The sequence below is a fragment of the Plutella xylostella genome, chromosome 21, assembly GCF_932276165.1.
Source record: "Plutella xylostella chromosome 21, ilPluXylo3.1, whole genome shotgun sequence".
NCBI lineage: Eukaryota > Metazoa > Arthropoda > Insecta > Lepidoptera > Plutellidae > Plutella > Plutella xylostella.
The window spans coordinates 1,500,697-1,523,826 of record NC_064001.1 but is presented as its reverse complement, the minus strand read 5'-3'; the positions used below and the strand labels follow the sequence as shown (position 1 = coordinate 1,523,826).

Sequence of the window (23,130 nt, the reverse complement as noted above, 5' to 3'; positions counted from 1 at the left end):
GCTGTACTTTCACTATGATTATTATGTCTCAATGATTTTCACTGATTATTGTAAACCAGCTTATTGTGACCACATTCTTTGCAATAAATGATTTTGATTTGATTTGATTTGATTTGAATTTCATATTGACATGACATAGATTATATGGACCAATTTAGTTCGCTCTCACCGGAACAGATAAGTTTGTGGCACTATATGGATTTGACTGCTGTTTGACAGGCGAGCGATGCTGTTATTGTGGATTGAGTATTGAGTATTGCTAATTTGTCGGTGGTAGTACGGTAGCTGGCGTTTGCTTCTTTGCCTACGTAAAAGCCCTACACTCGCCTTGTGCCTGTGCCTGTGTGTAGGTAGGCAGTAAGTAGGTACTTATAAAAAATCCAGACGCTGACATTCACTTTATTTTACAATTAATATGTTACTATTACCCAAAAAAATATATGTTTTAGTAACGCAAAGTCAACATCCGTGAAGTTTGTAAGACAGACGCCCGAAATTCCTGAAAAGTTCAAATAACATTTCACAGAATGTTAATGTGGAGCTTACAGCTTTAATTTAATTAAGTAAGCGCGGAGAAATGTTAATTCGAACATATCTTTTGTACTTTCTTTTCGCATCTATTTTTTTCCCTCTGTCGAGAAAGTAGAAATTTTAAAGTTATGAAAATTGCTGAAGGTTATCTTATTTTATTTTTATTTATTTATTTATTAACAAACACATATTGGTACATATAATTAACAATATACAACACCTGAAGATGTGTAGTAACAGGGTAAGGAAGTAAAAGAACTATTAAACTATATATTTATCTCGAAAAGAGGCGTCAGGCTAGGTCCTTCATTATTATGAAGTTTTGTTTTTGCAGAAAGATTGTGCCGAGATAAACTAAAAGTTTACGATATTAAAGCTTAGTAGTAATACACACAACCTACGAATAAACAATATAACTTAAATAATGCTTCTTTTTACGACGAATTTCTCTGAAAAATAGTAAAAGTCGAAGCAAATATGTCGAAAAATATGCAAGTAAGTATTGTTGACTAAAGTTTAATTACTAAGCATCTCTCAAAGTTTTACGGAAATTCATCATCTTTCACCTGAAAGAGCTGTTTCACGCGTCGACGTCGCTGAAACAAGTGACAGTCACTGTCCCCAGTCACTCTAGATTACGAAAAACTTAGTTTCAGAGCTCTGCTGCGCTAACCACGACTTTATCTCGTTGCATTAAACGTAACGATTGCTTACAGATATCGTTCGTTAGTTTTTTGGGAAGCTAGAGCTCTCCTTAAACAAAGAACGTGCGAGGAATGTTGTGACACGCTCAAGTTTACAACAAAAGTCACCGCTTCTGAACAATGCTGTTACTCACGAAGAAAATATACATTGTTATGCTTTTCTTTTGTAGTATACTTAGAAATTATCATGTCAACATGATGCCGTTCACTTACGTTTAAACCTTAATCAAGAATAAATACATTATGTAGACTTCCAAACATGTAACTATATCAAACGCAATACGGTAAGTTCAATCAAGTAGTTGTAAAAACCAATCGGACAACGCAAGAAAAGTTTTACATTGTGTAACAGTTGTACATACAACTTTCGTTGCTTATTGCCTACGCCGCGCCGTAGCGGTGTAGCCTGCTACGGGGCGCGGCGTAGCAATTTCGTAGCTCGTAGCTTTTCGAAGTACTCATAGTAAGGTATAATAAAAAAATCAATTCTTATTCTTATTCTAATTAAATTTTTGCTCGCTTAGAAAAGGGTAATTTATATACTAGTACAACTCTTCACATTTTTAAATGGCTCCGAGGACTAATACATTCAAGATTAATCCCAGTTTGGTAATTTACAGACAAATTATAAACGTAACAAAAAGTTGATTAGGACATTTTTGTTTCAATTTTCACCATTTTACCATTTGCAATTTTATTTTTCGCTAGACCATACCACTTCCTTGTGCCTTCATTTATCTTTTCCTGAGTAAACTTCCAACTTCTACGGTATAATAACATGAGTAATGATTCTTATCTCTCTTACACTGCGTGTACCAAACATCTATCCCCTTATGAGGCCCTTAACTAAGCAAAAACTAAGGTCCATCTATGTACTTAATGATTTAATGCCACAAAATGGCATAAACCCAACGGTAAGTACAGATAAAAATCTCATAAACACGTCTAATTGGACCAGCATACGTGGACCTGTCGGCTTCTTACCAACCCTTTGGGGGTTTTTGTATAGATTTACCAAAGTCAGGATCAGTGAAAAATAGTTTGTGGCGCCACTGTGCAAATCTATATTTTTTTTAGTTCAATGGAATATTTTCCATATTACTATACAGTTTTTGGCCTGTGTAATGGAATAAAATATAAGTAACAAAATAGAATAGAATAGAATAAGTAACAAAAAACCAATATACCTAGTTAACTTAGCTGATTTCACTTCGCGATTTCAGAATTGGTCTTATAAGTTACTTAGTACCAGTTCAGATACACAGAACTGCCATCAAAATGTTCACTGACAAAAGTTCCACGCTCTATTTTATACCACTTAGTAAATAACAATGTCGCATCAACCTACTTTTCACAATATTTGTTGCATTCTCATGAACCGCCATCCCACATTCGTAACATTACAAATAAAATAAACTTGCAGCAAAATCCTTATAGCCCCGTAACAGTTTACAATTCTCGCCGTCACCCAGAATTTCCTGGTCTATCTGAGCTTGTGTAGTCAGAGGGATCTCGGGTCAAGTTCCGGTGGTCTCCGTGTGTTCCAGGCACTTAGTTACGATAGGACGTGTGGCTCTAATTAACGTGCTGAAAGTATGTAAGCCACGCCTCGAGAGGCTAAGAACTAGTGTTTTGGGGTACACTTGATTATACTGGTCAGGTAGGCGCTGGAGGCTCTATCGTTGCATGAAACATGAAGTTACATAGAGAACTGAAGTGGTTTTAGTCCTGTGTCGAACGCAAAACTTTTCTTCTGAGCTTTTCTCAAGAATATAACTATTGAGAGTCTGACACTTTATTAAATACAAACTGCGGAAGATAAATAAAATATCTCCGTAATAATACTAATCATGTCCAATATTATTTTCCTTATCCCTGAAAATATCTGCTTACAAACTTCAGGAACCCTAAACCTCTAAGCTCTAGTCCCTTCAATAATTTTAATTCGCGCTCCACCAAAGAGGTCGCATACTCCAAGGTGTTACACCTACTTTCCATAGACAGTTATTTTCTTTTCCCGTGTGGTGATCCTGGCAGCATAGAATGCAGGCGGCATGAATGGGGGCCGGCAGCGGCGCAGTGCCGCATTCGGGGGCGCGGGGGGAGCTGCGACTAGCTTTCCCGCTTTACGGGAGTTTACCCCGAATGTGGGGGACATTGGGTACAAATGTGGTGTTCTTTTTAGCGTGTCAGTGACGTGCTTTAGACCGTTGTGATAAAATATGACTTTGATGCTGATAGCGTACAGTTTATAAATACGACACTCAGGGAGGCCTATGTTCATGCACTTCAGTCAAATATTATAGTGTCTTACGTATACATCATTTCCTTCTTAATATGAATCTGAAAAAAAATAACCAATTAAATATTCACAGAATCTAAAGTTCCGACATTCAATTGTTTTTTTAGTACTGAAATGATGACGCACTTTTATTTTTATTTATGTCGTCAGCTTATACAATTAATTCGTTCATAAAATTAAGTACAATGTGCGTCTAAATAGTGATGTATCTTTGAATTTATGAGATTCTTTTCTCTGCTAACACCTGTTTCTATTAGTTAGAAAGAGTTAGTTACATAATATTAAGTAACTATGTTATCATTCCTCACACCTTACCTCTTAATAAATCTCTCTCTTCTTATTATCCCTTTGATGCAAAAAATATGTCTCCAAGTTGCCAAGATCTATCACTTTGATGAAAACATTATTTAATCTCGGAAAAGTGGGGAAATGTGTCCATCTGCGCTGGAAACCCCGGTCATGTGGCGGCGGCAGTCATGGCGCGCGCCCGCCTCGCGGCGCTGCTGCTGGCGTCCCTCGCCGCGCTCGTCGGTGAGTTCCATTTACGAAAATATTACAACATTTAAAAACATCTTTTTATCTGCTCTGTGACACGACCTCTTTTGTGCGGTGACTGGCCGGTTTTAAAAAGTTTGCAGAATTGGCGGGATGTTTTGTTTTGACGTAATTTGAAAAATATTGATTGTTTTGTTTTGTTGTTTTTATTAAATTCTTAATAAATCAAAACGTAAATTTGTTAAAACAGTGTTAGTTAGTAGCAAAGGGGATTTTTTGAACCGTCCAGATGAAACATTTTATTTTATTTTATTTTATTTTATTTTATCGTATTCGGAAAACTTACAGCTATCTTAAACTAGTTTACATTTATATGATGCATCTAAGAGCCATTTAATAGTTTTCGCATATGGTAGTAAATTATTACAAAAAGAAAAAACAGTTATGGTAAGTCTAATTTACACATTTCGTAAAACTACGCAATTAGCAATGACAAGAATTAAATTACGCTAACAGTGAGAATAAGAACTTATATTGTTATTTTAATAAATAATACTAAAGCTAATCGTTTGTCTGGGAACCAAAGTACTCCGATGCCAAATTTCTTTTCAACGATAATAAACTACAGTTAAGAAAGTCAATCTCATTTGCCATAGCATTGAACTGTCTACTCACCCGTACAAAGAAACTATTTTGCCTATAGTTAGTGTTAGCTTTAGGTACGTGTAGTTGAAAACCAGTTCGACTTGATCTTGTAGGTACCTTCATCTTAACACACTCAAGCAATTCAGGAGAATCGATATTACCATTGATGATCTTATGTAGGTAAGACAGGTCAGCTATCCGCCGCCGTAGTTGTAAAGGTAGCAAATGATGTCTTTTACAGCGAAGGTCATAACTTATGTCATAAATACCCGTTTTAAACTGTATGTATCTTAAAAATTTACGCTGGATAGATTCAATTCGATTTATGTAATAGTCATAACGTGGGTTCCATACTTCAGAAGCATATTCTAGGATACTTCGTACAAGAGAACAATACAATATCTTAATTGGTTTAATATTTTTGAATTTAGCACAGGATCGTATTATAAATCCTAGGCTTCTTGATGCTTTTTTAATGATATTATCTATATGCCTATCATAGAGAAGTTTGGAATCCTGAACTAGGCCTAAATCTCTGATGTAGTTCACAGAGCTAACTGATTGATTTTTAAGTTTATAAGAAAAAATTATATTTGAATGTTTTCGTGAGAAAGTGATATAGAAGCATTTTGATACATTTAGATCCAGTCTATTTACTTCACAATACTTGCTAAAAGAGTCAAGATCCCTCTGTAGTGATACACAATCTTGGTCAGAGTGGATTTTACTGTAAATTTTCATATCATCGGCAAATAATATGAATTTAGATGAGGCAAAACAAGAATTGATATCATTTATAAAGATAATAAATAACAGAGGACCTAATAACGATCCCTGCGGAACTCCCGAAGGAACAAACTGCCATCCCGATGTAAATCCATTTATTGTTACCGCCTGAGATCGATTATTGATGTATGAGGTGAACCATCTGAATAAATTACCATGGATACCAGCGCTTTGAAGTTTTTTCAAAAGAATAACATGGTCAATGCGATCAAATGCTTTGGAATAATCTGTAAAAACTACATCTACTTGATCACCTTCATCCATAGTCGATGTGATATAGTCATTAGATATAACTAGGTTAGATATAGTTGAACGTTTTTGTAAGAAACCATGCTGTTCCGGAATAAACCATGTACGTAATGATGCATAAACCTGGTCATATACAATTTTTTCGAATATTTTAGCAATTATGCAGAGTTTAGATATAGGTCTATAATGATCTACTTGATTTTTGTCTCCTTTTTTATGCACTGGAGTAATAAACGCTGATTTCCATACTTTAGGAACTAGGCCCTCGGCCAATGATCTTTTAAAAAGCATTGCTATCGGTGAGTATAGACTATCCGCACAATTTAACAGAAATATGCCAGGTAATTTATCAGGACCACATCCTTTATGGACATCAATTGCTTTGAGTAGTTTAAGAATCTGTTTAGGATTAATTTCTATATTATTTATAAAGTTATTATTAGGATTAGGAATAGGATCATCAATTACATTATTAAAGTTCGCTGGAATGGAGGATAGAAACGTCGTCTGAAAGTAATCAGCAAAAAGGTTGCAGATATCATCTCCAGTATTTGCCTTTGAAAGACCATAGTTCATGACAGATGGAATGGAATTGTTGTTGGTCTTCAAATTTTTCGTGTAAGACCAAAACAGTTTAGGATTGGTACATAACGCATTTTCAATGTTATTTATATAGACTTCATAGCACTGGGCTTCCACCTCTTTACAACGCCTCCTAAGCAGTGAGAACGTTTCATAATCTCCTAAGTTTCCATATCTTCTATATTTTAGGTAGAATTTATGTTTTTCTTTTATGATTTTTTTAAGGGCGGAACTATACCAATAGGGAAATTTAGAGGAAGAGACAATTTTATGCGGTATGTGTTTATCACGTAGGTCAAAAAGAATTTTATAAAACGATGCTACCGCATCATCGATAGAACCACTACATAAGATAATATTATACCAATCAACTGAATCTATATGATTGGTTATACTTTCATAGTCAGCTTCCGCAGAGTTATACAAGTAGACAAGTTTAGGCAAAGACACAAGGGGAGTGGCCTCGATGAGCGACATTTCAATAACCAGTGATTTGTGATAGGGATCCTCACGCACTAGCGGGTCGGTACAGGCTCTGACCTTCACTGACTCACTTGAAAATACAAGATCTAGTATGCTGTCAAAAGAGTTATTAATACCGTTATACTGTTTTAAATTGCATTGAACAATTGTATCAATAAATTCCGTTTGATAACCTGTAAATTGAGATGGTTCAAAATAATTTGATGATGAGTTCCAGTTAATATTACTCATATTAAAATCACCTATTACTACAAACTTATCATTTGGACAGTTGGTAACAATCTCAAACAGTTTCTCAGTAAAATTTATAAGTTGTGCATTAAAAGAGTTGTTATTTTTGCCTTGAGAGCATAGATAGATGGTACATATATGTAGCTTCATTTTCTCCATATTTTTATTTTTAAAAGAGACAGTTACCCAAAGGTCCTCTGCGGAGGATCTCCACTCGGGTCGTTCTACGGCATCCAGCTCCCGGCGAACCGCCAGCAGCACTCCGCCGCCAAGAGTCTGCTTAGTTAAAGCATAATCCCGATCCCGCCTCCAAACAAAATACCTATTGTCTATAAGTTCGTTATCAAAGATTCCCTCCAGCAACCAAGACTCGGTAACCGACACAATATCATACGAGCCAAGCAATAAATTTCTTTTAAAAATGTGTGTTTTAGTACGGAGACCCCGTGTATTTTGGTAATAAATGTTAAGGGCAGTCATTGAAAAGTACTGACAATAACTCATCAACATGTCGAAGTCGTAGCAGCTGTAACTATTGAAATAAAAATACTTACTGATATTTTCCTGTCTTCTACTTCATATTATTACAGTGACGAAAACTATAAAACTGTCAGCAGTGAAACGTTGCGTTGTATTTATCGTCGTCTAGACATATTCACGTAAAATTATTTCCTTGATGTATTCATGAAAATATACACTTATTGCCTTCGCAAATAAAAATAATGAAGGTCTTAATTCATCTTCCTTCAGTGGCTTTTTTCATTTCATTATAATACCTACCTACTTTATACTAATATAGTAATTTCAAAATACAGCAAAACAATTAACTCCGTTCAAGACGTCGGGACAGCCATTCGGTTAAAATTAGTATTCCGTGGTAGTGCGATAAAAGCCCTCTTTTCCCTTATTGTCGCATTTTCCTTTGTTGATAGCTTTTCAGGAATTTCAAGCAGTCAGGCGTTGTCATAGATAAGAAAAATTTCAAGCTTGAAACCGGTCTAGCAACGGAACTTACCTACCTAACTACTTACTTTTGTATAGGCGTATAATTACTATCAGTTACTATAGCTGCTAGCTTATGTAGAATAGAAAGCTTTGATTTTTGACTTCATTTTCGCTAAATTCAGTAAGTACTTAACATGACAAGTTTTTTTTCGCATGTACGCCAAGTGGATCTTTTCCATTTAGGTAACAACCATTGATGTACCTAATCTGGATGATTTGAGTTAATGTTAAAAGCATGAAAATTGGCCTACTTTTCCTAAAGTTACAATCAAGCTTTTGTGTTGAGTCTTGTGTGATGTTATTTAAACATTTAACACGTAAACTAGAATATACCTTTTACTCTACCGTCCCAAACGTATACTTAGGTAGGTACATACTTTAAGTGCGTATGTAATTTGACCTTTTCATTTCAAGGTTGCGGTAAGTTATTAAATTTATTAAAATCCTTAAAATAAGACATGACTCTCAGGCTGTACTTTTATGGAATATACGAGGTATAAATATTTTTAAAAGATTATAAACGACAATATCTTAAAAACTACTTCCCGTCGTTAAGCTATAAACATCTCATAGCGTTTTGATAAGGTGGATTCAGTTTGTCTTAATCTAGACCCGACTGCAGAGTCCTGCAATGCGATTCTGGCGTAATGCTACATTATATGTAGTACTCGTACTCATATTAGTCGTAGGTACCTATACTATACTTACTGCTACACTGCCGGGCAATGAAAAAGTTCCACTCACGAAATTCCGACAACAAACGAATCAATTTTTTTCAAAGATTTCATTTAAAATTGGAACAAAATATAACCGATTTTAGTTGGTAATATCCTGATGCTCTATTAAATGTACTTCAATGTTGCAGAAGACGGCATTAAGGTAGCCTTTTCCGTTTAGAAGTAATTTGGTGCTTTTCTCAGTGGAACCTTTTCATTGCCCGTGAGTGTATTTTACCGATAGCTTTTTGACTTTCATTTTAACTTTGCACTGTAGTCGTGTATGAAAACATCTTTGGCATACCCGGCGCTACCCCTGTTGGCTAGGTGCACAGTTAATTCGTAAGTACGAGTAGTATAAGTACATACCTAATCACCATCAACTATGGCTATAAGTGATTAGCTTTACTAATCACTTATAGCCATTGACTTATATATTACTTTATAGCTATTTGTCTGGGCTTAACAAGGCAAATTAAGTTACAAACAACAACGCAAAACCAAGTAATTGAATTGAACTACAGGATGATAATAATATTACGAGCTCTGTTTTCATTAGTCTCCGCACGCAGCACGCGTTTGAAAGAACATAATCTAATATTCATTCTTAGTGCATTGCGGAACTTTCTGCGCAGCCTGTATGTATTATGTTTTTGATATATAGATTTACTGGTAAAATTTGTCTGCACGATTTTATCCTTGAAGAGAACTATGTCCAGCGAATCATGCATCTTTAGATAATGATGCAGGGTAACGGGTCATTTGTGAAATTTTGGCTTCATTTTAGTCAACGGTCAATTTCGTTCAAAAAAATTAAGATTATACTTACCAAACTACTAGGTCTAGGTCGTAATTTATTTACTGTAATGTGCTGTACTCACCATAATAAGAATACCTAATTCCTTATGTACAGAATGTGTAACGACTTTTATATTTTAACATTTCCGGTCCATGAGTATTGAAAGCTTATTTTTCCCTTCTTATGATTCAACCTTTAACTCTATAAAGTTAGGCTTAGACATATAAACGCATAAGAACTTAGGTACTACCTAAAACTTTATTTATAACTTTATGAATCCTAATAACGCATCAAAGCGCAAGCTTCCAATCTCTACTAGGTTAATAATGCAGTTCGATAGAATAGAGTCATGATTCATGATCAAAGACAAACATCCGAAACCTAAATAGCGAGTTCGCCTTCAACCGGGAGCTTCTAGGTTTACAGTCTACAGCAGTAGGGTACAGTCGCGCAGACTAGGGCAGTGGGCAGTGGGCCACGCGCCCAGACAGCGTGGCGCCGACTGTACGCGACCTTGATCCGCGTATTGACGATTTTTGCCCCACTTGTACTTTTCGCTTTACTCCTGCGGAATAATTCGATTCTTCTTCTTATCGTGTCGACAAGGGCTTGTCACTGATTTGTCAATGTGGTGAAAGGATTGTCCAGTCCAGTCCAGTCAGAATATTAGCGACACTGGCCTCTGTAAAAACACTAATCTGTTCGGTATTAGTCTTATCTTACCACAAAACTGGACACGTGTAGGTAAAACAGATGTGAAATGTGCATAATTAAACATGGTTTTTGTAGTAATCATGTACCTAGGTTGCTTACTTAATACAGACAATTGTGTTTTGAAGAGATTCGACCTTAGAGCTGTTTTTTTAAAACAAAACCATAACGACGAATGACATGATGACATGATACCTACAAGAAGCCTATAAGCTATTAATTATTTAAGTATTCAGATATTTTCCCCAGGAAGCTTGGCAGGTGTGTTTTCAATAAGTTTACAGTAACTGCTACTGGGTACCTAGTATTTCTATTGATTACTGTACTCATATGTGTACCACTGTACCGGCAATACCTACCGCAGTTAGTTTGATATAGGTGATACTTTTAAATTTTCCGATTATAGTAAGTTTTTATTATAGACGACCGCCAAAAGGACGCATACGACTAAACGACCTAAAAACAATGATGATTTAGATCACAAAAGTTAAGTATTAACGCTACTTCGAAATAATTAATTATTAAAAGAATTTTCTGTTAATTTAATTATCCATAAATTCTGATGAAGAATGTTCATGATTTTTTTTAAGTTGATTCGACAAAGGAATAACGTAATGGGGACTACCGTTTTTTTGCTCACCAGTTGGCGCCACTGTCGACTGAGGTCAAGAGGTACCATAGCTGTCAAACTTATCAAAGGCGACTTTATCAAATTGGCGCGAAATAAAGTTTTAAAATCTTGAATCTTATAAGCTTATTAATTATAAAATAACTATCATCATATCGAGTTACTATGCCGCAATGTTGTGCAGACAGATCCGTTATGTTCGGAAAGAAAAGGAGGACATATGTTACCAAGTGATAAAACTGTTCTAAAACAGTGGCTTGTGAAATAATTACTATCCGACAATCTCGTGTTTGTGAAAATCATTATAACCAATTTCAGAAAGAACATAATGTAAATAAGGATTAGGCATTTAATAAATACTTAAAAAATAAAATAATCACACACTTATTTAACTTTTATTTATCCTTTCCGTTTAAACACACTGCTATACAAAAAATATAACACATTAGTAATCCACACAATGAATGCTGGTTGAGTTGTTAGTTGAAACTAAATAATGGTAGTATAGTATACTATTAGTATTCTATTATTTGTGGGGGTGTCACTAACTGCACCTGGCTCACTTGAATGGAGCCTTTGTGCATATCGCCTTAAGGTCTAAACTCCACTCCTAAGCTTGGACCATTTGCTACCACGCTGGTCCTCTGGAGGTTGGTGGGTTCGAAAATCTAGATGTGCAAGTTTTATCACGATGTTTTCATTCACCGTAAGAGCGATGGTATGTACACTGTACATAAATTCCAAAGTACTCATTGGTGACAATATCTAGATCTGGAGTTTCATTTTTAGTGTTCACACTGCTATACAAAGTTTTTGAAGGCCACTCAATTTTGTTGTATGATGCCGTCCTCTACGTTTCCAACCAAGTTACTGTTACGGTCATAGTCTTGGTGTCTGTAAAAAGAAAAAAACATAGCTGTTACCTAGGCAAACAAGCATACATTTCGTAAAAAATAAGTTTGTTAACAGTAATAAACTAACCTCTGAATTAGCTGCTCTTTGAGACCGCTTATTTTTGCGCCTCTTTTCCTTAATTCAGCTTTCAAAGCGTGAACATTCATCGACAAATAATCCATATTTGCGATAATTTCGCGGAAAGAGATCACTTTTCTACAGGGAAATGAACGAAAATATAATTTATCACGAAGCCCGCCAAACAAATTATATGAAAAGTAAAATGTCACTTGACCTCAGTCAACACCAGCGCCCCTAGCGGCAAATTCACACGCGTTAGCTCCCATTATACCGTATTCAAACTTTACCCCTATTTAAGCAACCCCCTTAGGCGTCGAATTTTGCGTCATGCAAAGACCAATCCTTGCAAGTTTCAGGAGGATCCGTTCCTTAGGAGGACTGTCCTTGATTCTCAGTCAATCATTTAGATAAATAATATAAAATATAGATAGATTAAAAAGTGTATGTCGTAGGTAGTATCAGTGGGTACGTTACAACTTGCCCTATTCTGCAGTAAAACTCAATTAAAGGCAGAGCGGTTATTAATCCATCTCCTGGGCATTAGCGTCATCCATCTTGCTGAAGCGAGCCGGCATAGCTCGTGCGTTTCATTCACAGTAATCGCTAGTGAAATAACCTAACCAAATTAAATACCCCCAACATTCATATGCATATGCATATGCACTCACGACTGTTATCCCCGAAGGGGTAGTCAGAGGTGGCTCACAAGCGAGCCACCCACTTTTCGCAGAACATTTGTACTCACGTGATAGGTTAGGAACCATATCGTCGGTTTGGGATAAGTACAATGCACTTCGGATACACATCTAGAATCTAGACACCCTAGAAACCCCCGACATTCAACACTAACCTAACCCTTAACCAACGTTAAAAACACCCGATATTCAAAACTAAAAGTCGCATAACTTTTGAACTGCTACGCCGATTTTGATAAAATATTGCTAAAACACTCGGGGTAACATAAACTATGACCAAAAAAACTAATAAAAAATCGGCGTACACACACATCTAACATAATTATATTTCACTTCTTTAGTCAAAATTACCACACGTATTTGTCCTCTGCAACGACTATAAATCGATCAATCTAACCTGCTCTCTCTTACAGTATAAACTATTAATTTTCACCCTTATGTAGCTCAAACTATGTTTATGATAAGCTCCCTCTCTCTACTTTACTTAAGTGTTATGGTAATAGGAAGGTCTACGTAATAAATATAAGGTACTTTCATAGAACATTACGTAGATAAATATTTATAAGAATGCCTTAAGGCATCACTAAGAATGTGTAACGAAATTTGACCGACTTATGTATTCTGAGGTCGCACTATCTTTTCAATTAGGTAGTAAGTACTTATTATATTTTTTTGAAACACTCGCGTGACTATTTTATAAAAAAAAATGTACCACGGTGATGTCGAGAAAGTGTTTGGTAGTGCGATAGCCTGAGAGGAGAGAAGCTAAAAAATATAAAAAATAACTAAAACTATTTTGCAACAAATTCAAGTTCTCCTTACTCGAAAGTTGAGAATAGAGATCTCTACATTTGCCAAAGGCATGATGGTATGCAAATATGTCCGTGTCATTTCTCGGTGGATGTCCGAGGTCACAAGATGGAAATGTAACTTCCAACTTTCCAGAAGAATCATATTTTAAATCTATTCTTAGCTCCGGTGCCTTATTCGAGGTCTCTGGGTAATACAAAGCGATAAACCATAGACTAATGTATTATAGTCTATAGATTAACTAAGGTTTAAATATTTATATGTATATATACATATATATATATATATATATATGCGCGGTATATATATATATATATATATACCGCAAAAAAGGAAGAGGTTCTCTTCTCAATTCGTCTCTATGTATTTGTTTAATATGTTCACCAGTAATTTTGCCAGTTATCTCTACTCGCAAGTGCCTAGGTACTTCTTCTATTGGTTTTTCTACGAAATCACCTACATAACCATGTGTGTAATTACGTATAGTATTTTTATGATACTTTTCTAACAACTTTTTACTTAAGTTTAAGTATAAGTACCTTAAAATGATTACCCGTGGGAATTCCGGTATAAAATGCGAAAATTCTGGGTAGCCTAAATGGCCACTCAGTATAGTGTAACATTATAAATATATACCGAACGGTAACATATTTTTTTCTACTAATAGTTCAGAATCAGATGAACTATTAAATAACAGCTAAATTTAACTATTAATATAATACATGATATGATAATATAATAATATAATACAATACAATACAACCAAATACAAGTATGTAAGTATACTTAAATATAACAAATAAAACCTTATGGTATCGCACGCAATATCTCTTTACCAAAGCACTGTATTCATAAGAGAGGTCGTCAGGTCAGTTGGTTGATATTATAATATGATCATAATAATATAATTAGTTAAGTAAACATTATAAATAATAACATAAGAACGTTCAAAAATATAAAGTTAAATAAAAGCTTTCCAAAAATAAAAATAAATGTGTTGTTTAAGTTCAAAGAGCGCTGGATTACAGCGTGTCCAGTGAAATGTGAAACTATTGGTTATTCGCTTCCGTAGAGCCTTCAGTTACGAATGCAGTTGCATACAAAAGCTGTGCAAATTTCAACCTTTTATGTCGAATACGTAGGTAACAAAGAATATTCATAATTTCAAAGTAAATAAAAGATCAGATCAGAGGTAATATACGTAAATATACGTAAGTTTTACCGAAACTAGCGTATCCGAGATGAATTGATGGATGGATACGACAACTACTCGTAGGTACCTAGTTACAAACAAGTAACATGCGAATGCATATTACCTATTTTGCCCAAACACTGTATGTAAAAGGGGGTGGTCAGTAGGTTTGAATGGTAATATTTATTTTTATAACATTATTAGACGCAATACTAGGTACCGTGTAAGCACAACACAAGTGACCTTATATTGAAGTTATCTCACAGTTAAATGCTATCTTGGAGTCATAGGTAGGTATAGAGTTCAAGCAGTAAGTTACTTTGATAGATAGTTCTCTTTACTTCACAGACAACATGTTTATTATTTATTTATTTTATTGATAAAATAAGTATTGGGAGTACCAAATTATTATTTTATACTTACCTAAAGGTCAAGTAATAGTGAATGAAGAGTATACCGACAACTCTTTATTGGATTGGAAACGTGAAAATTTGAACGAATCGTGTTCGGAAACTAGTGTTGACAGTTCTTTCAAGGGGACTAGACTAGCGGGTGGACTCTATGGAATTGAAGTTCTCTTGTGAAGGGTTAAGGCTGTCACTAAAGCTGGAAGAAAATCAGAATCTGTCAAATCTAGTGAGGGGGGGTTGAGGTATGCGGGGCGTTCTACGGACAATGACATGAAATTTTAACATAGTACTCGAAAACATAAAAGTGAAGACATGCCACTTTGTTAAAAATATACTAAGTAAGTAATATTGTTTTGTGATACGAAAATATTTATTTTTATTTGAAAGTATTTTTAATATTTAATAATTAATTATATATAAAGTCGTACCCGTGCCGATATTTATACAGGTTGTTGCAAAAAGGGTTTAATACTATGCCGAAACCTACGTGTGCAGCATGTTATTGATGTTATTTCTAAGCCAGGAAATGAAATCAGAATGTAAAAAAATCGCGAAAATATTATCAGAGTTTAATAGTTCAGGGTGTTGTATTAAACTCTGCCCCCGTGTGAGGTATAAGAATAGTAAATAAAAAAAGTATAGTTAGCCGAAAGGGCGTTACTCAGGCGTCACTCTGAAAAACTTTTATCCTACGTAATTTTTTATATTCATGAAAAAAACGCTTCTTCATATAATTTTTTTTTGGTCACGTGACCTTTTAGTTAGACGACCTGTTTTTTTTTGGTGTTTCAAAAGCAGAACAGTAGTTTGCAGAACTCTGCATATACAGGGTGTCACAAAAGGTTACGTAGCTGGCAAAGGGATATGGGGAGGTCACCAGAAAAATAATAACATGTAAGTACCCCCGCAAGGGAGTACATTAGTACAAGGCGAGAGTGTGTATTTTTTTTTAAGTACTTATGTGTATTTGGGATATGATAGAAATAATATTTTTGTTTCTTAAAAACCAAAAAATTTACACCTTGCTGCGCTCTTTTGCTCACTGTAAGTACACCTACAAATATTGCTGTATTAAAAAAAACGGTTTTGTTATAACGATTATAAAAAAAAAGTTATTTTCATGTCAAGGAGTCATTTACCTAATTACGATTTCACTCAACAGCAGGTGAACTGAAAAAATAAGTTCTAGTTCTATCATCACTTTAGATCGCAAACATTGTAACTCCACTTTTCTCGGCGAAAAGTACTCTTTGGTGTCAATAGAAACGTTTTTTGAATTCACATGTTTTCCTCTTTATTCGAAAAAAAAAACAGTATTCCGCATTTTACCATTTGTTTTCCTCTAAACCCCAAACCGTGATTTTTAAACAAGAAAACTTAGTAATTATACCCTTTATTCTCATATATACAACGTGCGATGTAGGCGAACGTGAACGAAAACTATGCAATAAGCCTTTGTTTTTATTACTACTTTAGTAAATTACAATAACATACTCAACAATGTTAATTTTTTTTTGCAATGTTATGTTGTTAAATTAAGATCTAATATTTTATTAACATGAAGTTACTTTCAACTTTTTTTTGCATCTATGCGTCGAATCACAGCATGACGGCTGCTGCAGCTTCCTGCTGTCCTGTCCTCCAACCAATCCCACCAGTACTGCAGGTTGCGTCGAATACGAGCCATTCTCTTCGACTTGACAAGACAGGTGCTCCCGGAAGGATCATAGATCGCACGGAACCCGTACCGTATAGAGGCAACGGACTCCTTTGCAACAGCCCCCCAGATTCGGAAGTAGCCCATGCACTGCATGGCGAGCACAGCTGCAGCAATTTTTTCGTAATGAATCATTGGGATGTCATCCCCGAAGGAGGCTCTCAGCCTACCTCACGACCTGTGTGACATTAGAAAAATGCACTGTGCTAACGCCGTTTGCGAGCTTGATTTGCAGGACCGCGTTGTATGCCAAGTTCCACAGCAGAGGGGTCCAAGACCTACCGCTGTGGAACTCCGCAACTGAACTTCTTCAGTGAAAACAAACCCTCTCTTTTAGCATCCTTAATGTACTTGTTAGACACGTATGACCTCTGTCAATTTTCTGCAGATAAGAAGACAAGTGATGGTATACAAGAGCCGCCCTAAAGGTTCGCCCTCTAGGGGATAGAGTTGAACGCGGTTACTATGTTTAAGCAAACAGCCAGCGCAACAACTCGCCCGTGGTTCTTATCCTGCTCCGACAGTGAACGAACGCAAAGTATTGTACCCACTATTCGAATCCGCATTTCGGATGCCAAACTGACTGTCCGAAAGGTCGAAACCGTACCACCACAGAGGTATGACTCGTTCGAAGAGCTTATCAGGCTCTTACAGCAATCAGATGTGTCGGTACACTGAAAGATAATCTACAGGCCTGCTTTATTTATTTAGGAGCACTAATGGCCTCCTTTCAGTCATTGAGTCACTGGCACTCAGGCTGCGGTTGAACAGGAAGATAGACTGTCTAAACAAATCATTTTTAGGCTAGTTAAAAAAAACTTTAGGTGGGTAGTATGCCAACTAGAACTACAAATAAAACAGTATTTTTGTCTCCTCTAAAATTTGGTCACGAGGAGTTACGATGATTACGATCTAAGGTGACGCTGACGATATTTTATACAAGGTATTGAAAAAAGGGTATAAAGCTTAGCCAAAAGTGGATTTAGGTGCCATTCTGATCCACTTTTCTTCTACAATTTTGAAAATTCACGTAACAAAACCTTTTACATAGAAACTTATTTGATCACGTGACTTTTTACTATAGAGACCGAATTTATTTTTCGAGAATTTCCAAAACTTGGAGAACAAAAGTTGTTCAGAATAACCCCTGAGTCAAACCCTTTCGGCACAGTATACTCTTTTTGCAACATCCTGTATAGGTAATATCAGGTTTATAAAAGACCTGGGCCTGTAGAGTGAGACTCGGCATGGGGAGTCATAATTTATAGATCTTTTAGGTTGCAGTGGCGAATGGGCACTGGTAGCCCTGCCCTTTTCTATAACTATAACTATAGGTAATTTTATGGCAATTTAAAAATGGTATAACATTTATCTATTTGAAAAAATCATTAAAAATATACATTACCTATCACCCTAATTTAAAAAAAAATTCAGCCCTTACTTTAAACTTATAACACCCCTCTATTTCCTTCAGGGGTTAAAAAACCTGTGTATTTAATATTTTCTTATGAGTTTTTTTTTAAAACTAGGCTCTTACATAGTTGTACATAATATTATGCGGTATTTTATTCCACTTGTAACGCATAAAATTCATAGCTACAGTAAACATTTCATTTTTTTCATGGCGAGATACAGTCGCACTTAACCGCTTTTTTGCAAAGCTTGTTAAATAGATTTAAAAAATTATGTAAATTTTAGATCTTCAATTTTTAAAAATACTTACTTATTTTTAACAACCTGTAGTGTACAGACTACCACATCTTAAAATATATATATTTTTAATTAACTACGGTTTTTGGTTTCAAATAAAACAAATTATGAACTTACTTTTCAACACCCTGTATATTGTGTAGCTTACCTACCATACACAACCGTTAAGATAAAATAAATTAGGTACCCCTCAGAATATAAACAGGCTCGCGCTTTGGCATACTGCATTGACCGTATAGTTCTTATTCGGAGAATCTAATAAGTGTCATTATGTGCAATGTTTACCTTTATCTATGCATCTGTAACTCTATAGTAAAAAATGTAAACAAATCGAAAAGGCGAAATGTTTTCTAAGAATTTTCGGCTTTTCTGCATCTAAAATGATTAGAAAATTAACTTTCCATAGCAAATGCATATGTATTATAATACTTGTAGTCATAATTTGTTGATTTAATCAGTTTTTGTGAAATATTTGATAAAAAATAAAATGGCGTGGGTATCGCTCCTAACAGGCCGCCACCAGGGCGACGACTGAAGAAATCTGAAATCTGTCACGGTGTCATCATTTTTAAACCGGAATTTATTAGTTTTTTGCAAAAAAAGTTGACTTCTGGTCCATTAAATCCAACTCTTTAAGGTAACTTTGTTAAGAATTTAATTACCTACACATACATATAAGATTCCATGAAAATGGGCCCTCTGATTTCGAGGGTTTTTTCATAATAAGTCAAAAAATGGCAAAAGACATGGTGTGTTTGAAATTTTTTTTAACATACTTATTATAATCCTGCACCAATTTATAAGCAACTAACATGTTCAGTATACCCTCTGCTACAAAATATATTTTTATCAATGTGATAGAAGCCACCGTTTTTCCAATCTAATCAAGTATATCAAGCCGACTTTAGCATTTTAGCTTTAGGGATCCCCTTAATTGAAAAACGTGCGCGTTGTCACAACTCACCACTCACAGGGTGAAATGGAACTGAAACTAGATACCCCAAGTGTACCTACGTAATGTACGTGTCAAAAGGTTGAAACATTAGTTCAACTGTCATTATCAGTGTCAAAAATAATAGTGCATTTGTGGCATCTAGGGACATATATGTCTGTGGTTAAATGTAAAGTCTACAGAGAGTTGAGCTTAGGAGCGCCGTTTGGGAGCGTTGCCGGCGTTGCATCAAACCAGAGAATAACGAGTACTTAAGTACTTGTTATTCTATTATTAAACTTACCTAATGCGTAACAGCTTTCGTTCGTTGATTTTTCGTAAAACATGCGTCACTACCTTAGACAAGTCACATATAAATAAAACCCCGTGTAAAAATATGTCTGTATGCATTGACACCAGTATCAGTAGGACCGAGTTTTCCCACACTAGAAAGTTTTTCCATGAGAATTACAGATAAGACGGAAAAAACGAAGACGGCCGCGAAAACTGATCCTATAATATGTGATTATTAGGGTTCCGTACCTCAAAAAGTAGAAACGGATCCCTAAAATCACATCATACCTATACCTACTTCTCTAAAATCTTCTTAAAAATTGAATAGGCTTCTACATAAAAAATAATATTATCATCGTAGTTGATCCACCATAATTCTCTTATTATAAAATCCTACACATATGTATATTATTATGTATTTAAGCACGTTGTGAAAGTCTTCACTACCTAGATGGCTACGCTATACCTATCACCTACCCGATTCATTAGCTTTAATATCCAAGGACATGTTTACGTAAAAAGCAGAGCCCAGAAACCCAAAGGTCGTATTTTACGCGACAGTATTACATTTTACCGCATTGTGTTAGCGTATGCGGAAAATATATACAGCCTTTTTGGCAATACAGACATAAAGTGTGACCCGCACTGGGAGGTCTCTCTATCTTGCGAATAAGCTTACTAACGTTAAAACCCCTTTCCTTTAACACTTAAAAGGGCATAACTTTTGAACTGCTTAACCTATTTTCATGAAACATGGTTAATATAATGTCATTATACATACGACCCTAAAATTAAACGAAAATCGTTTCAGCCATTTCGGAGCTAGGTATGCTACCACATAAAGCTACACACACAAATATACACAGACACGTAACACTATAACACCTCACTTTTTCCGTTAGGGGTTAAAAACTTACTCTATTTCGTTGTATGAAACTTACCGATTACATTACGAGTACTGCTACCGTTCGCTTGTTTTTTGTAAAGCAAAAGGGACCCCCTGCCAGTTACTGACCTTCCGCCCCTGAATACTGAGTGTGGCGCTAGCATCGCTAGCTTACTTTTTTTCAGTCGTAAAAAGCGATTTCGTAAACATATACGTAGTAGCATAGACAAAAAGAATAGGTATTACAGGTAGAAAAAAAACAACTAAAACTACTGTAAAACTTTTTTTGCTTATATAGACTATACTTACTATAATATGTATACTTATGTATTGTATTATAACATATAAGGTCTAGGTATATAATTATTAATAGCTATGTAGGTATAAAGTATTTATATGTGTTCATAATATATTTAAGTATTATTGTATGTAGGTATTTACACATTGTTCATAGTAATTATGTTGTATTTTCTCTTGTCTTGTCACACGTTACCCCTTTCTTTATACTTTATATTTCCTTTCAATGTGGTTGTCTGGAAGAGATTACTTTTAGTAATAAGGCCGCCGATTGTACCATTTTTCTTTTCTATGTTTGTGAAACTGTTTCTGTTTGTGTGCAATAAAGTTGCAAGTTGCAATAAAGTGCTATTTTATCTTTTATCTTTATCTTTATCTTAATATACTAACCCCCTTATTCATAAAAAAGTTACTGGACGGATTAGCTATTGAACTGTTTTGTCACTCTCTGTCAAAGAACAAATTGTTCTCTGTCAGAGAGGGACAGAACAGTTCAATAGTTAATCCGTTCAGTAACTTTTTTATGAATAAGGGCGTTAGTATACAACTTTCTATCGTCATAATTCAGTAGGTCTAGTACAGGTTTGATAGTTTGTCGAAAACTATACCGCCGACCAGCAGAAGGTTCTACTGAACAAAGACTTCTGGCCTGCGGGAATCGTTTTCCGTCGCTACAGGGAGACGAAACAGACTATTAAATCCCCTGTCAATAGTGCTAGAGTTTAAGTTAGTTTTCTTTCTGATATACTTACCTATTTGTTATGTATTATTTTTGTATTTTTTTAAATGTATGTGTTTAGTTTATAATATCGTAGTGATGTAACGAATATTCGCATTCGCATTCGCATTCGCGAATATTCGCACATTTTTGGATATTCGCATTCGCATTCGCATTCGCAAAATTTTGTGCGAATGTTTTGCGAATATCAGTACTTATTAGAAAAAAGTATTTTAAAATAATGGTAGGTTAACAAAATCAAAATCCATTCGTCTATAACCCTTTATTACAAGTTACCCTATTAATCTCATTACCTTTATCATTTGGTATTTATTTAATTATTTTTTTGGGCAATGAAACTTTAGAAATAGTTAATACAAGGTGGGCCAAAAGTAATCACCCTATTGGAAGTTGCTTTCATTTGTACAAATGGACGCCAATTTCAAATTTGTTTTGATGTTGGTGGACTAGACAAATGCAGAATACAAGTTCAGAGGCCATGGAGTGATATACTCCCCAAGATCGCGGAATAATTGTATAGACTTATTCAGTTTTCGGGACGCCTTTTTTCGTTTTATCTGTCATTTTCCCCTGCAAAATCTCCCGAATTTGTTGTTTGAGACGGTTTTGAGGGGTTTTTTGAAGACCCGTGTTTATGTGAATAAGCCCGTGTCTCTGGAGTGTCGTGAGCCCTTAAGGCGAGTGCGAGAATCTCTCGGCCGAAGTTCTCGCTGGAGTGATGAGAAATGCCATAAAAGGAGCCCGTATGGCAATCAATTGTGACGGCGCCCATTTTGCCGATATCATCTTCTAGACTTTACCAATAAAATTGTAAAGGTCAAATTAATCAAAAAATAGAATCCAAGTTTTTCATTAAAAAAAATTAGAGCCAAACAACATCGGATGACTTCTATTGGTCCACCTTGTAGCTTCATAAGACCTAAACATACACTCACGTGCAAAGAAATAGTTCCACTTAAAAAATACAGACACCAAATTTTTTTAAACATTTAATAGAAAATTTTAATAAAATATTAACGTTTTTGTTGGAATATTCTGATTCGTGGTTAAATGAACTTAAAAATTGCAGAAGTCGTCATTAAGTTTTTTTTTTGCGCTTAGGAGTAATTTGGTGTTTTTCTTAACCCGCCAGTGGTGACGTACATGTCTGTGAGACCGGGTGGTTCGAAAAAGTCGAATAACTTTCTTAATAGCCATCGATGTTTGTTGCGATTTCGGGTAGCTGCCTCATTTCCCATCCCCCACCGTCTGTCCACCCCGCGACGGTGACTCGTGCGCAGGTTTCGGAGTTTTTTCAACCCGGTGCGTGAGACCGGGGTCACCCACTATGTAAGTCAAATTTAAAGATATTTTTTAAATTTTTCATTCAATTTTTTATTTTTCTTTACTGTATTTTTGTTTGGTGATTGAATATTTCATGATTTAACTATTTTTAATAGATATTTGTAGGTATATATACAAATATAAGTACTTTATAGATTTCAACAAGTTTTTATAGTAATATCAGCTAGTTTTAGCATGTCCATGAAAATGAAGACGGAGACAGCTGGACCTTCAAGAAATGGTCAATGTTATGAATGTGGATGGCGAAATAAACAAAATAACAA

General features: G+C 35.3%; 1 protein-coding gene across 1 annotated transcript in view; it reads left to right on the top strand.

Moving 5' to 3' along the window:
• The first annotated feature begins 3,995 nt into the window (after nt 1–3,995).
• The window catches only part of LOC105381036, a 36,449-nt gene continuing 17,314 nt past the window's right edge, over nt 3,996–23,130 (top strand). The window contains exon 1 of the mRNA XM_038115929.2: nt 3,996–4,068. Coding sequence (XP_037971857.2) covers nt 4,014–4,068 — 55 coding nt within the window. The 5' untranslated portion in view covers nt 3,996–4,013. The remainder of the gene's footprint in view (nt 4,069–23,130) is intronic.